The sequence below is a fragment of the Colletotrichum spaethianum genome (assembly GCF_022836535.1).
Source record: "Colletotrichum spaethianum MAFF 239500 DNA, contig08, whole genome shotgun sequence".
Classification (NCBI taxonomy): domain Eukaryota; kingdom Fungi; phylum Ascomycota; class Sordariomycetes; order Glomerellales; family Glomerellaceae; genus Colletotrichum; species Colletotrichum spaethianum.
In genome coordinates, this window is record NW_026054778.1 from 1,467,320 (window position 1) to 1,480,688 (window position 13,369).

Consider the following 13,369-nt stretch of genomic DNA (forward strand, 5'->3'; position numbering starts at 1 on the left):
AACCAAACCCAAACCGAATAACTCAGTAGAGAGGGAGATAGCTAACTTGGGTGGCTTGCATTTCGGGACATTTTGCTTCGAGATGAAAGGTCATTATATAGACCCCCAACGGAAAGGCAGATGCGTCGGGGAACCTGGAACTAACGGCAGCGGGATGTCCAGCTTGTGCGGGGAACGAAAATCATCCTATTGGGCAAACGTCAACGAGTTTGGGGGTTTCTCCATGAGAACTTACGATTCGGTATAGCTAAGCCTCAATTCTCCTCCATAGGAGATAATGTATAAGACATGGGGGCCGGACCTGGCTGGGAAGAGATGCCGTCTAGGCTTGCAGGGCGCCAGACTAGAGCTTATGATACCGGCTAAATAGACACACGATGGATCCTGTGTCGATCCCCCACCCAAGACCGCAAACTATATGATGCCCTCAACCGGATAAAGGCGAATGGAATTCGGGTTATTGTATTTCGTAAAACCGATGGACTGGGAAGACGGATCAATGGCAGCGCAGACCTACAAGAGCTCTTGGGCTGTGATTGGCTATGTACCGAGTCTCACCGAGCCCGCTCGGTCAACACTGTACCGATAGCAGCCGACCGAACTTTCATTCGAAGTTCTGCACGCGCTTTTGCACCCTCCTTGCAGAACCGTCATACTCTCTATTCAAGACACCACCAAAATGCCGCCCGATCCAATAGTAGACGACGAAGAGTACGAGTCCTCCCAGGACTCCGACTTCGCGCCCGAGAACGCTGTCGCAGCCGATGGCGGCTCCGAGGCGTCCGACTCCGAAGCCGACGGCGAAGACGCCGCAACGAAGACCAAGACCACCAAACGCAAGCGCGATGCTGACGGCAATGAAGCTGAAGATGCGGGCTTTGAAAACTCGGGCGATGAGGCGCTGATAAAGAAGGCGAAGAAGAAGAAGCGCAGGAAGGCCAAGGATGCAGATGCCGCCCCGGACGAGGAGGACGAGGGAGGCGAAGGAGGGCTGGTCAAGACGCGGAGCATGCGCGCTGCAGAGTAAGTCGGCACCCATCGTCCCAGCTTTTTGCAGACTGGAGCGATTTTACTAACGGAAGGGCCGCAGAAAGGAGGAACGCAAGACTGCGGCCGCGTCCGGCCCGGTGACGGTCGACGTCGACGCCATCTGGGCACAAATGCTCGCGGGCCAAACGGCGACACCGCCGACCACCGAGGAGAAGACCGCAGAAGAGGCCGCTCCTCTAGTATCGAAACAGACCGGTGCCGAAGTCGACGCCCCAAAGCCAGACGAGGCCCAGGGAGGCGACCCCTCGGAGATGATACGCATCAAACGAACCTACAACTTCGCCGGCAAGGTCCACACGGAAGAGAAACTCGTAGCGCGCTCGTCGGCTGAGGCAAAGCTATACCTCGCCTCCCTTGGCAAAGACGCACCCCCCGACGCCGCCGCTGTCGCGGGCGCCGAGAACGAGGAACCCAAGCGCGTCCTCAAGAAGGCGTTCCGCTCGGTGTTTGAGCCTATCATCGAGGTCGTCAACCAGCGGTCCGACCTGAACCTCGGCATGACGGTGCGGATCAAGGCGCGCGAGAAGGAGGCGCAGGCCAAGAAGCTCAACACGGTCGAAAAGAGCAAGATGGACTGGGCCGGGTTCGTCGACAAGGAGGGGCTCAAGGACGAGCTCGAGCTCGCGGGCAGAGCCAAGGGGTCGTACGCCGAGAGGCAGGACTTTTTGGCGCGCAGCGAGGCCAAGAGGGAGGAGGAGGCCCGGCGCGCAAGGTTGGCTGGCCGCGTGCTCTAAGACGGGGGCCGGTCCAATTTCGTCCTACGTTCACAGGGTTTCATGGGCATGGTTCGGCGTTTGTTCTATGATTATAAGAGATACCCCCCATCCAGATACTAACAAAACAAAACTACTCGTATTGGGTCAACTATAGCTTCGCGTCTTTCCTTGGTGGGAGAATAGCGATATCCTGGTACGGGACGCCCAGATGCTCGTACATGTCGTGAAATCTATCGCTCCCAAAGATTGGCACCCCCTTTCCCTCTTCATTCACGACCCAGAACCACGGCGCGCCGAACGCGCCTCTTTCAATCGCCTCCTGCGTCTTTGTCTTGACCGAGTCCTTGATTTCCTGCGTCGCGGCTCCCTCCAAGATCCTCCTGACGTCCGCCTCGCTGAACAGCCTGTCTTTGGTGTCTCCTGGGTACTGCCTGGGCGCTTCAGTCAACGCCTTCGCCAGGACATCGGGCTTGGTGAGGTTGTCATTCGGCGGCTCCCAGAAGCAGTGGAGAAGCCAGTGCCAAGTCGTCTGGTACACGGCGTCCGGGTAGTTGGCTTTGACGAAGTGTAGGACGCGGAGGGGGAGGACAGTCATACTGCGCTCCATGAAGTTGTCGGGCGTGGTAATGCCAGGTTTGCCTGCCCTGACGGAGGCTCGGCGGCCGTCATAGTTGCCGTACTTTGCCTTGGCCGGGAGAGTCCATGGAGGTTTGTTTCCTGGACAATCATTAAGAAAAGAACAATAAACCGGTATAAAAAACCAAGTAGCTTACCGGAAGCGGCGTTGATAGCACCGAGTAGAACTGGGTGGATACTGATGGGTAGTGTTACCAAGTGAACGCACAAGAGGAAGGGAATGCGGTAACGAACTCTACCTGCACCCCATGGTCTGCGAGGAGCTCTTGATTCTTGATTATGTGATAGAACGCGATATAGCTGTATAGAGATGCTTGCATTCATAGGCCAGTCAGCCTTGCGACAACTTGTGCCCGGGATAGACAAAGACTTACCGATATCTATGTAAACATCGACCTTGCCGCCCATCTTGGCGATTTTCAGGACAATCGAACTGGGAGAAGAGGTACCAAAGTAACGCAAATAACGGGCAATGAGATTGAGTGACCCTGGTCGCAGCTCGTCTCGATGGCGCAATTGTCTTATAATATGTTGAGTGGTGCACGGTGAGGTGTGTGAGTTGAAGTTGAGGTGGATGGCGTGGGGAACCTCGGCATCGACTATTCTGGGGTCGGACAGCTTTGGCTTGGGGTAGCTCCTAACCTAGGCGGGACGATCACTAATACGCATTTCTGCCGAGTCCCGACGACATGTTTGCGATTGCGTCTCAAGGATCCGTGATAAAGCCAATAGAAGATCACAAGCTGATTTTGAAGAAACAGTTCTACATCTCTAATTACGGACCCAACGTGCCTTGACTCCGTTCTCTTCCAGCCACTACACACGCAGTACACGTCCCTTTCACTGAGTCAACACAATGGGTGATGCAAAGCAAGTAGCTCTCGTAGTCGGCGCCTCCAGGGGTATCGGTCGACAAATTGCCATCGACCTTGCAAAAAATGGCTATGCGGGTATGCAAAACTATTTTCGGCGTCACAGCCCACCTAACTTAGGCATTAACCTATCTCAGTCGTCGTGGCAGCGAAGACCACCAGCGATGCATCCAAAACCACCCCGTTCCCGCCAAATCCCAACTCGCAACAGTCGACAATCAGCACAGTCGCCCGCGAGATCCATGAAGCAGGCGGCGACGCGGCCCCTGTTGCCGTAGACGTCCGCAACCAAGACAGCGTGACAGGACTGATCGAGCAGACCATAGAGGTCTCTAACCCCCCCCCCCCTTTTCCCCATATTCTCTCTTACCCGTTCCAATACATGCCTGGTCCATCGTTTTCATAAGTCACTAACACCCATCCCCAGAAATACGGACGTCTCGACGTCCTAGTCTATAATTCGGGCGCCATCTGGTGGGCCTCGATCGAGGACACGCCCCCAAGCGCTTCCAGCTCATGCAGCGCGTGAACCCAGAGGGCCTCTACTTGACCCTCCACGCGGCGCTCCCGCACCTCAAGCGCCGCCGCCGCGGCCGTGTCGTCGTCGTTAGCCCGCCCATCTACAGCCGCTTCTTCCGCGGCAAGGCGGCCTACGCCATGGGCAAGGTCGGCATGAGCGTCCTGACGAAAGGTTTGGCGATGGACTTTGTCCGGCAGGAGTTGGACGAGATGGCGATTACCAGTATCTGGCCCGCCGTGGTACGTTGGAAGCAAAAAGCCAAGCGCCGACTCTTTCGTTGTGAAGTCAAGAGCTGACGGTACGCAGGCCATCGAGTCCGCCGCCACGCAGAAATTCCAAGCCGCCAACTCGGACGAGTCAAAAGACCTGCGCAAACCGACAATCTTCTCCGACGCCGTGCTCGCGATCCTCAACGCCCCGGCCCAAACGGTCAATGGCGAGCTCGTGCTCGACGAGGACTTCTTGCGCGACCACGCCGGCGTCACGGACTTTTCGAAATACGTCCTCGTCCCAGGATCGCAACCGCGGAGGATCATGCCGGCAGAGCTGCCGGATCTGACTGTTAAAGAACAGGACGACGAGGGGAAGAGGTATGATAGCGCCAAAGCCAAGTTGTGAAAACAACGCCTGCGCAGGTGCTTGATGGGATTCATATGACTTGACCTTGTACAATACACACGATGGCTTCGCTTAGCTGATTCAATGTGGACAATGGCAACATATGCTGGCGAGCTGTCCTGTTCCTTGATCGGTTCTTGATGCCATTAATGAGCCTTGCACGGTCAATTTTGCCAATGCTCCCAACGTGACAAACAGGTTCATCTCGATGAACCCCACGTCTTACTATGTACGACATGTGTTAGACTGTCACTGCGCTCTCCACGCCTGGTCGGGATTTCGCAAGCGTTTGCAACAATGCACTAGATGGAGGCCTCGGGTCAGGCCATACCTACCACCTTTGTTAGCAAGAAGCAAAAGGCCGGCCGTTTGAAGCATGGGTCACAGTTCTGGTCCCTGTTCACGAACGAGATATCAAACACCAGCGACCTCCCAGGCTTAGCGCCTTGGTACAGGCTTCTCGAAGGACTGGGGAAAAGAGCAGAGTGGGCTTCACCAAGCCATAGACTCCGCACTCATGCAATAAAATCTCGGGAGAGAGGGGTATATTATTCTAAATGCTTGTTTACTTTATTCATCTTCTGACCGAAACTCACTTCAACCCGCGAGCAACTTGTCGTCAGTCTCCAGGACCTTCTCCTGAACACTCTGCCCCGCCGTCTTCTCCTTCTCGGCCTCCCCGTTGACCGCCACCGCAGCCTCACCGTTGGCAATCTCACCATTCTCCGCCTTGCCCAGCTTGGCCTTGTCTTTCTTGCTCAACGACACGGCGCCCTTGGCCATGGCCTCCTTGGGCAAAGGCCGGATGATGGGCTGCACAACCCACCACGGCCTCTTGCACCGCTTGATGGCGCCCCTGGAGCTCTCCCCGTTCTCCTCGACCACCTCCTCCGCATCCGCCGCGGGGCCCAGGACCTCGTCGCCCTCGAACATCGCAGCCCCGACCTTCTCGTACTCAATCAGCCCGTCCGCGACCTTCCTCTCCACCATGCTCAGAATCTTCTCGTACGCCTCCAGGTCACCGGCCCGGCTCTTGGCGAGCAGGTCCCGCACGTCGGTGTGCTTCGACACAAAGTGCCGGAGCAGGTGGAACATGTGCGGCTGCATTGCCGAATAGTTGGGGCTCAGCGTCCGGCTCTTCCCAAGCTTAGGCGTGTCCTTCCTGCGCTTCTTGCGCTCCGGTTCATCCTCTTCCGCCAGGGCCTTGTCCATTTCCTCCATCCACGCCATGTCGTCGCCGGGCACGAAGAGGGGTCGCCTCGAAGGTGGCTCCTCGCCCGCGGCGTACTTGTGCAAGATGTCCATGTATCGCCTCATCACCGCGTCCACGCGGTACCCACCCTTGCCGTCCTTGCCGCGCCAGTACTCCCGCGTCTCAGTCCCGGATCCAGGCGGCGGGCTGAAAATGGTGGGATCGCTGAGGTTTCCCTCGGCGCTCATGATGCCGTCTGCGCCGGTGGCGTCCAACGCACGCTGGAGGTCCTCATGCTGCAGGATGTTTCCGTTAGCAAAAAGCACTGTTTCCGGCGGCAGTTGCTCCCTCAACCACTTGATGATACCCCAGTCCGCTAAGCCCGTCAAGTGACCCTTCTGCTCCCTCAACCTTCCGTGAACCGTGAGTATCGACGCGCCGGCCGACAGTACATTCTTGGCATACGCGAGCGTTGCCTCCTTAGTATCTAGTATCCTGATCTTCGCCGTCACAGGGATCGGCAGGTTTTGGTGCAGGGTGTTGATGAGCTTGAAGATAAGCTCTTGGTCCTCCTGTAGAAAAGCACCGTATTTTCCTTTCTTGGCGATGCCCTGCGGACATCCCAGATTCAGATCCACGGCGTCGCAGTACGGCGCGACCCTAAGCGCAGCGCCGAGGAGAGCATCGGGGTCGTTTGCGCAGAACTGCACGAAGAGGGGGCGGTCGATGGAGGGGTTGCCGTCGAGCCAGGCCTGCGGCGTCGGGTTCGAGTCGGTCGAGTCACTGGGTCGCACGGCTTGGAAGTGGCACTGGCGATAATTTTCCGTGTCTTTGTAAAGCCGCGCGTGAAACATGGGCGTGTAGGCCACCATGTTCTTCTGCTCAGATGGCGGTATGAACGACCGAGTCAGCATTCTCCAGGCCTGCAACGGTTATCGCCAACGTTAGCGTTCTGTTCGAGCCTGCCCTTCCAAAACCAGCACGAGCTGCGCCAGACTTACGAATTCAGATTGATCCACCATGGGAGCGAGGATATACTTTGGACTTCCAATGCTCTCGTAGAAAGCCCGACCGTGCAGCTTCGGCCCGGTCGTTGCCGCTCCTCCAGCCTCAAGCCCCGCGGTCGGGGTCTCGGTCGTTGTCGCCATTTTTGTCGAAGTATAAAAACGGGCGAGCCGGCTTGTCTGAGACGTCCGGAGCCTCCACAGCTTGAAAACCCCCTCCAGAGTGTCGACTATACTGGATATAGGCTATGCGACCAAATGTGGCATCGCCAGTCGTGTGTCGTTCGTCTGGAGCTGATATGACGGGGCCGTGACAGAAGCAGAAATTTTTCAAGCCTTGCGCCAGACAGAGTGCAAGGCTGAGAACCCCGGATTGAGGTATCTTATCTGATTGGTGGGGCCATGGGTCAAACTGTCCCCCATGGAAGGTTGGCAAGGTAGGGGCAAACATTCATACACAGCGAATGACGTCGCCCCGCCGATCGAGCAATCGGTGCGCCCCTTCGAGGTACATAGTATCTGGTACGATTGCTCGTCATGGGCCCCGACAAGAACCATCTGAGTCTAGCACTGAGACAGTGTGTCAGACGGGTCAAGGCACGCACAATAACTCAACGCAGCATTGTTCCAGGAGTAAACAGTTGTCACATGCGAGAAACCTTCTCCTGAACCCGGTCCGCTCTTAAGTATTCAATTCGCTGGAGCGGTCGATACCAGCATCGAGACCTCGCTGAGACTAAAGCTGTTTTTGGATGGAAAAAAGCCACACACTCTATTCTGCCTCCTCTTGACCCGACGAACTAGAATGCGACGATGTAATTCGAAGAGAACCCACAGATAAAGAAAAGTCCTTTGACACCAACAAAGCAAATACCAACACAGTAAAACCCGACCGAGTGCCGAGTGCGAGCGATGAGATCCTTTCAGAGTCTGCATGCTGTACGCCAGAGGGCTTGGGCCCATCTGATAAAAAAGTGTAAGACGATTGGAGGCCGCAAATCGTTGCCGCCGTCGTGTCCTCGAGGTCCGTGTGATCGCTGCCCAAATGCAAACAGGCTTTTGACCCGTCTTCTGCACTGACTGGCCACTGAAGGCCATCCTGTCTTTCCGGCCGCCTTCTTTCGTATGCCTCCCCACCCGTTGTAAAAAGTAAAATAGAAAAGTAAAAAAGGATTAATCGACGAAGGGCGGCCGGGGTAGGCTTCTCAGTCAGGCAAGAAAATGCTGTCAAGTGACGATTGATGAACGCCCTGACACCGTACGATGCTGTTCCTGAACGCCGTCGAATGGTAAATGTAGTTCAAATACATGATTGGGCGTCATTGCCCACCATCAAGAAACAGAAGTAGGAAGATTCCGTCTTGCAGGCGTAGCCGTCGTTAGAAGAAGTGCGTGTAAATCTTGGAGTTTTCATGAACTTCCATTTCCTTTAGATGGTCAGCAGTGCACGAGATGGAAAGAGTGGATCAGTGTCGGCATACCATCTTGAACGTGTTTAGTTCTTCCTTGATTTGCTGAGCCAACATTGGCGTGAGGCGGTTGCAGGTTGCGATATCACCCCGACGGTCGTACTCGCCACTCGGCCATGTGTCGTGGAAGATGATCCTTGGCGAAAAGGTTGCGTTTCTCTTGGCCGATCCCGAAGGCGTTCCCGGGGCACTCTTACTGTCCTGACGAAGTCGGAGAGCAGTCATGAAGTAGTCCTCAGTGCCAATAGCTACGGATCCAGATCGCTTGTGGCCCTGGGCCTCATCATTCGGCGTGCTCGGGGCGGTGGAAATGGGCGAGTCGGCGATGCTGGGAATCGCAGGAAGCTCAAAGTTGGAAATGCGCTCGCGAGCAGGGCTAGCTGATCGGTTGTTGTTGTGCTTCAGAATCCCCTTCCTAACAGCTGCAAGCACCTCGGCGCGCTCCTTGTCACCGCCAACAATGCTCTTTCGCCCAGCACTATCGGTGCCAGAACTTCCAGCGCGTTCGGATACCATGCTGGGAGTGTTGGAGATATCAAGCGAGTTTCGCTCCAAATGGGGAAACCCAGTGCCGCCACCGGTCTGCGCACGAGGATCCGCATTGACGTTGATCCTTTCGGCCTCGACGGTGATCATAGACACGGCGGCCTGGCTGGCTTCCGGAGCCAGCGCATCAGCTGCTGGGACGCCAATCACAGATTTGGGTCTGAACAGGCCAACCAGGTTTCGTGTACTCTTTTTCATGCCACGACCCATCTTACGGATCATGATGGAGGCAGACGACGCCGTCGAAGAGATTGACAGGTTGTCCGTCGAGTTGGAGAATAGTCGTCCGCCGTAGATGTTGTTTCCGATTCCTCCCTCCTCCTGCTTCTTGACAATAGCGGCTTGTTCGGCATCGTAGATGTCAGTAGCCGTCGGGTCCTTGTGCAATCGGGACGGGTCGGCCGCGTTGCTGGCTTCGGAAGGTGCGGCATCGGGACCGGCAGCCTTTTTGAAATCGGCCGCGCTGCCAAACGAAAAGGCTCTGCGCAATCGCGACGTCTTGCTTTTCGACCTCGTGCTCTTTTGATTAATCGCTGCCAACTGCTGGGCGGCGGGGCTGCTAGCGTTGGCCGTGGTGGATGTGGGCGCGCCCTGCGCCGACGCCTGCTGCGGTGCATTGCCCAGAGAGGAAGGTGGTTTTTGGGGACTTGTGTCGGTCGCCATGGTCACCGGCTTGGAGAGGGGAGAAGGCGTTGACTGCCTTTTGGCCGCATCTGATGATGAACTTCGAGGCGGGATGTTGACAAGTTTGGGATAATCTTGTTTCAATGAGCCATCATCCGGGTTGGAAGAAGTCGAAGAGGAAGAGGGGTTGGCCGTGGGGGTGGGTACGCTGCGGTTGGCAGACTAGCGGGAATAACCTTGTTAGCGATGGAACAATTCAGGATGATCGGGCCGGTGCATGATTGGGCAATCGAATGAAGGGATAAGGCGAAGACGCCGACGGTGAAACGGCAAAAAGGGGCGTGGATACTTACCGACGATGGGCGTGAATGGCTGCTTCGGCTTGATGCCAGGCTTTCGGCGCTGCCATTACGGGCATGCATGTTGTTGTCGACAGGAGGTGCGAGGGTGGAAACCATGCGGAGCGTCTTTTCGTTGTTTTTGGGAGTTGGACGGCGGTCGGGACGGGAGGATTCTTCCGAATGAGAGAATTCCTGTGGGGTTAGCGGCTTGGGATAATCGGCAGAATCAAGCGAGTGCATGCTGCGCCGCCTGAGACGCTTGCCATCCTCGGTTTGTTGCCGGTTTAATTGCATGTCATCGGCCGCACCGTAAACACTGTTTGGCCTGCCCTGGTAGGACGGCGTTCGGCCTCGCACTGACGCGCTCTTCTGCTCGGGAGCGTTGTACAAATGACTAATAGTAGCCATGCCTGAGCCTGACGGGGCACTAACCTGGCGAGTTTGTTGTTGCTGTAAAGCCGGGCGCCGGTAACGATCAGGCGTAGTCTTAGTCCCAGGGGTCTGAGCGAATGCCATTTGCTGTTGTGTTGTGGTGCCTGCCAAATACGCCGACTGTGGTCTCGGGGCCTGCGAGTTCGTGCGAGCAGCAGGAATCGCCAAGTCGTCCCTCGATCCACCTTTGCTTGTTCCCATGCCGTGGTTGTAGCCAGCGTGGGACATTGAAGCGCTTCCGGAATGACGCGATCGGCTTGCGTCGTGGCCGTGAACCATGCCCTGTGTCGGAACGGCAGGAGAAGATGAAGTGCGGTAACCGCTACCGTACTGCTGCCACTGGCCGTTGTTATTCAGGCTCGGGGTGCTGGTGAAGGCATATGGCTGGATCGGAGCGTTGCTGCCGCGATACACGCCCGAGCCAGAGAAGTTTCTCTGTGCTTGCTGGGCAGCCATGTACTGCTGGTTTGCCTGAGCTTGTGCGGGGATCATATTGCCAGAGGGTCTCGACTCGAGTGTGGTGACAGTGCTGGTCTGCTGAGGATACGTTTGAACCAACGCAGCCATGTTCCAAGCAACCGACAACAGAGAAGTGCCGAACAAGTACTCCTTCGCCGGTCGCTTAGTCGCTCGACTTGCTCGGGTTTAAGCAAGACTGGGACACGACGTTGGAATGGCGTAGATGACGTGGTGTGGCTAGCGATTTGTTTAAACGGAAATGCTCAACACTGGAAACGCAGGTATGTTAGCAAGGGTGAACCATTTTTGGCGCCAATGTCAGCAGCAAACATGCCCTTTGAAGGATAGGGCGGCTGACGCTTGTGCGATGCATGACACGTCTGATGATGCCTACGAAAGCGAAGGGAATGTGAATCCTACAAACCTTTCTTCGGTTCGAGAGCACGGGACGGTAGGTTAGTCAAACTATCCCGCGTTCCTTGGTGTTCTCCTGAATGAAACGGGAGTGTCGTTTATAATCAAATAGCGATCGTGGAATCGAAGGTCGCCTGCGGCCGGGAGGAGACAACAAGAGATTTGTTGTACGGAGGGGAGAGAGGGTGATTCGCTGTCACCGCGAAACACTCCTGTTTAGAGAGGACGGGTACAGGACGACGGAACAATCGACCAAGGGAAAGAGAGATCAAGTGTCACAGAGACAACTCGAAGCAAAGCTAGCAGTCGACCAAGAACATGAGAATCTCGGGCACTCGTATCCGGTTCGATATCGCAGCAAAGGTAATCGTTGGGAGGGAGAGTAGGCTGGCGCCGAGTCAGCCAGAAGAGCTCGCCTTGTCGTCGGGTGTGGGCAGGACGTTTGTTTCTTCGAGTGTTGGGTTCACGAAAAAGGAGAAGGGCATTCGTAAGGCGTTGTAAGGGCGCGGGTTTGTTTTTTCTTTGGTCTCGGTAGGACGGATGGACGACAAGCAGAAGGGAGAGAAAACGACAGGAACGCAGGATAGGCGATGGACGAGGCGAGGTGTGATCGGGGGCAACGATGGACCCGGGCAGTTGAATATGGAGACCACGCCAGGAAAGGACCCTGAGAGTCAGGCAACCTCTTGAGATTCTCGCGAATATTTTTTTGGGGGACGGTGATAAAAAGGGGGCACGTCGATGGGATGGAATGGGTTTTTGGGGAGACGGTGAAATTGGGGGCAGAGAGGCGGTAGAAGAGGGGGGGAACAGAAGGAAGAAGGGGAAAGAAAGGGAAGGGAAACGGGATTAGTTTTTTTGAGGGGATACAGAGAGAGGAAGTCGGGTGTGGTGAGAGGGAGTTCCTAGGAGGAGAGGAGGAGAAGGAGTTCTGTCAGGCAAATGGGCAAATGGCGGCTTGGGGGTGTGGAAGGGTTCGAGATGGAGATTGCCAAATGGGAAGGTTTTTGGGTATCGTACCGATGCTGCATTGGTCTGCTGGAGCCAGACGACGATGGAGTTCCACTATGGATACTCACAGACATAAGTACCCTCACTACGTTTTGTGGCGGCAGAGGTACATGATGCAACATCTGCGGGCTGCGTCTCTGTACTTTTACCTAGCAAATGCACATCCACACGTCCTTGACCATCGGTCCCCTATCCTTGATCCCATGTACCCTGTGCTTTCCCACGGCAGCCTGGGAGCCCCTGTCCAACGCCACGGTGTCTGACTGGTCCAAATTAGTCCTGCAAGTGCGGTGAACTGGGGCTACTGCGTGTTGGAGAGCAAGAGAGAAGGCGACCGAGAGAGAAGGGAACGTTCGAGTGTTTCCCCCATTTGCTTTGCTTGTCGCCGTCTTCCTCCATCTCACTTGCCTCATCACCAACCAGTGTCCAGTCTGGTCAAGTCCATTCTCATCCGCTTCGGTCCTGCCCGAGTTTTTTCTTGCTCCTCTCACTGAACTGAACCAACGGCGGCAGAAACACAACCAACAACAACGAAACCCCGCCAGCGCAGGCATTACAAACAAACTCGACGGTCAGGAAGGAGCACCGGCGAACCTTGGAACCCCAGCGAAAGGGGGACGCGGACATGATCGGGACCCTGTGTAAAACAGCACGTCGTCATCAACATCCCATCCCTCTTCGTTAGCCGCACACAGGGCGGATCCCCCCAATCCTCCCCAAAATGGCCCAAATAGGAATGGCCAAAACGCGTCTCTTTCGTCTCATCACTCGTCAAGGGAATTGTCTCTCGGCCTGGAGAATTTTGTCATCCTGTCATTGGACGACTGGACGACAGGCGGCGAATCATAACCACGCTACCCCTTGCTCATGTTGCTCCTGGGCGACTGGAATTGCCCGCCGCCATGCGCATAGTGTCTCCCGAGTCCTGAATAACCCCAAAGAGAAACAACAAAAACATTGATGCGCATCTAGCTCTTGCATGATGCTGCCGACACCACAACATTTGAACGCGCCAATCCCGGCCCCGCCCTCGCCTCCGTACTTCAACACCGAAACACGGGATTAAACAGGTCACACTTCGGCGACAGCCTACCAAGCAAGAGCGCTGCAAGAATCACACGCAGATGCATAACAAATAAGAGCACGTTCGACGCATCTCTCTTCTTCCTTCCTCTGTAAGGAACACGACCGCGACCTTGACATCAACTCCCCTACCACAACCCCCTTGCCCCCAGGTGCAACCACGAAGACCATGCGGCACAGGCCCAGGCACGGCCAAAGTCAGACGAGGAGATGAGATGGTGCTCCAGGAACAAACTTCACGTAACAGCAATCCACCACCGTTTTGCTTTGCGCCTAAAGAACCTCAAGGGGCTCGAGGAGGCGGGAACGAAACGCCCAGCTTGCAAAGCCATCCCCTACTATTTGGTCTACAACCAATGCACGCTGATACCTGATCCTACCT

General features: G+C 55.8%; 5 protein-coding genes across 5 annotated transcripts; 2 read left to right on the forward strand and 3 right to left on the reverse strand.

Annotated features, from left to right (window-relative positions):
* Nucleotides 1–679: 679 nt before the first annotated feature.
* ColSpa_04234 (synaptobrevin 2) lies at nt 680–1,784 on the forward strand (the record flags this gene model as incomplete). The annotated part of the gene is made up of 2 exons (XM_049270446.1): nt 680–1,023; nt 1,091–1,784. The coding sequence occupies 2 exons, from the start codon at nt 680–682 to the stop codon at nt 1,782–1,784; spliced, it is 1,038 nt and encodes a 345-aa protein (XP_049126403.1).
* Nucleotides 1,785–1,914: 130 nt separating this feature from the next.
* Nucleotides 1,915–2,810, reverse strand: ColSpa_04235 (glutathione S-transferase kappa 1; the record flags this gene model as incomplete). The annotated part of the gene is made up of 3 exons (XM_049270447.1): nt 1,915–2,483; nt 2,540–2,569; nt 2,777–2,810. 3 exons carry the CDS (start codon nt 2,808–2,810, stop codon nt 1,915–1,917), a joined length of 633 nt encoding a protein of 210 aa, XP_049126404.1.
* A 448-nt stretch (nt 2,811–3,258) lies between these two features.
* ColSpa_04236 (hydroxysteroid dehydrogenase-like protein 2) lies at nt 3,259–4,412 on the forward strand (the record flags this gene model as incomplete). Its single annotated transcript, XM_049270448.1, has 4 exons — nt 3,259–3,352; nt 3,412–3,602; nt 3,788–4,033; nt 4,101–4,412. 4 exons carry the CDS (start codon nt 3,259–3,261, stop codon nt 4,410–4,412), a joined length of 843 nt encoding a protein of 280 aa, XP_049126405.1.
* Nucleotides 4,413–5,009: 597 nt separating this feature from the next.
* ColSpa_04237 (tRNA-dihydrouridine(20) synthase [NAD(P)+]) lies at nt 5,010–6,752 on the reverse strand (the record flags this gene model as incomplete). The annotated part of the gene is made up of 2 exons (XM_049270449.1): nt 5,010–6,527; nt 6,606–6,752. The coding sequence occupies 2 exons, from the start codon at nt 6,750–6,752 to the stop codon at nt 5,010–5,012; spliced, it is 1,665 nt and encodes a 554-aa protein (XP_049126406.1).
* A 1,322-nt stretch (nt 6,753–8,074) lies between these two features.
* On the reverse strand, nt 8,075–10,587 carry ColSpa_04238 (protein BNI4; the record flags this gene model as incomplete). The annotated part of the gene is made up of 2 exons (XM_049270450.1): nt 8,075–9,469; nt 9,601–10,587. The coding sequence occupies 2 exons, from the start codon at nt 10,585–10,587 to the stop codon at nt 8,075–8,077; spliced, it is 2,382 nt and encodes a 793-aa protein (XP_049126407.1).
* Nucleotides 10,588–13,369: the final 2,782 nt, after the last annotated feature.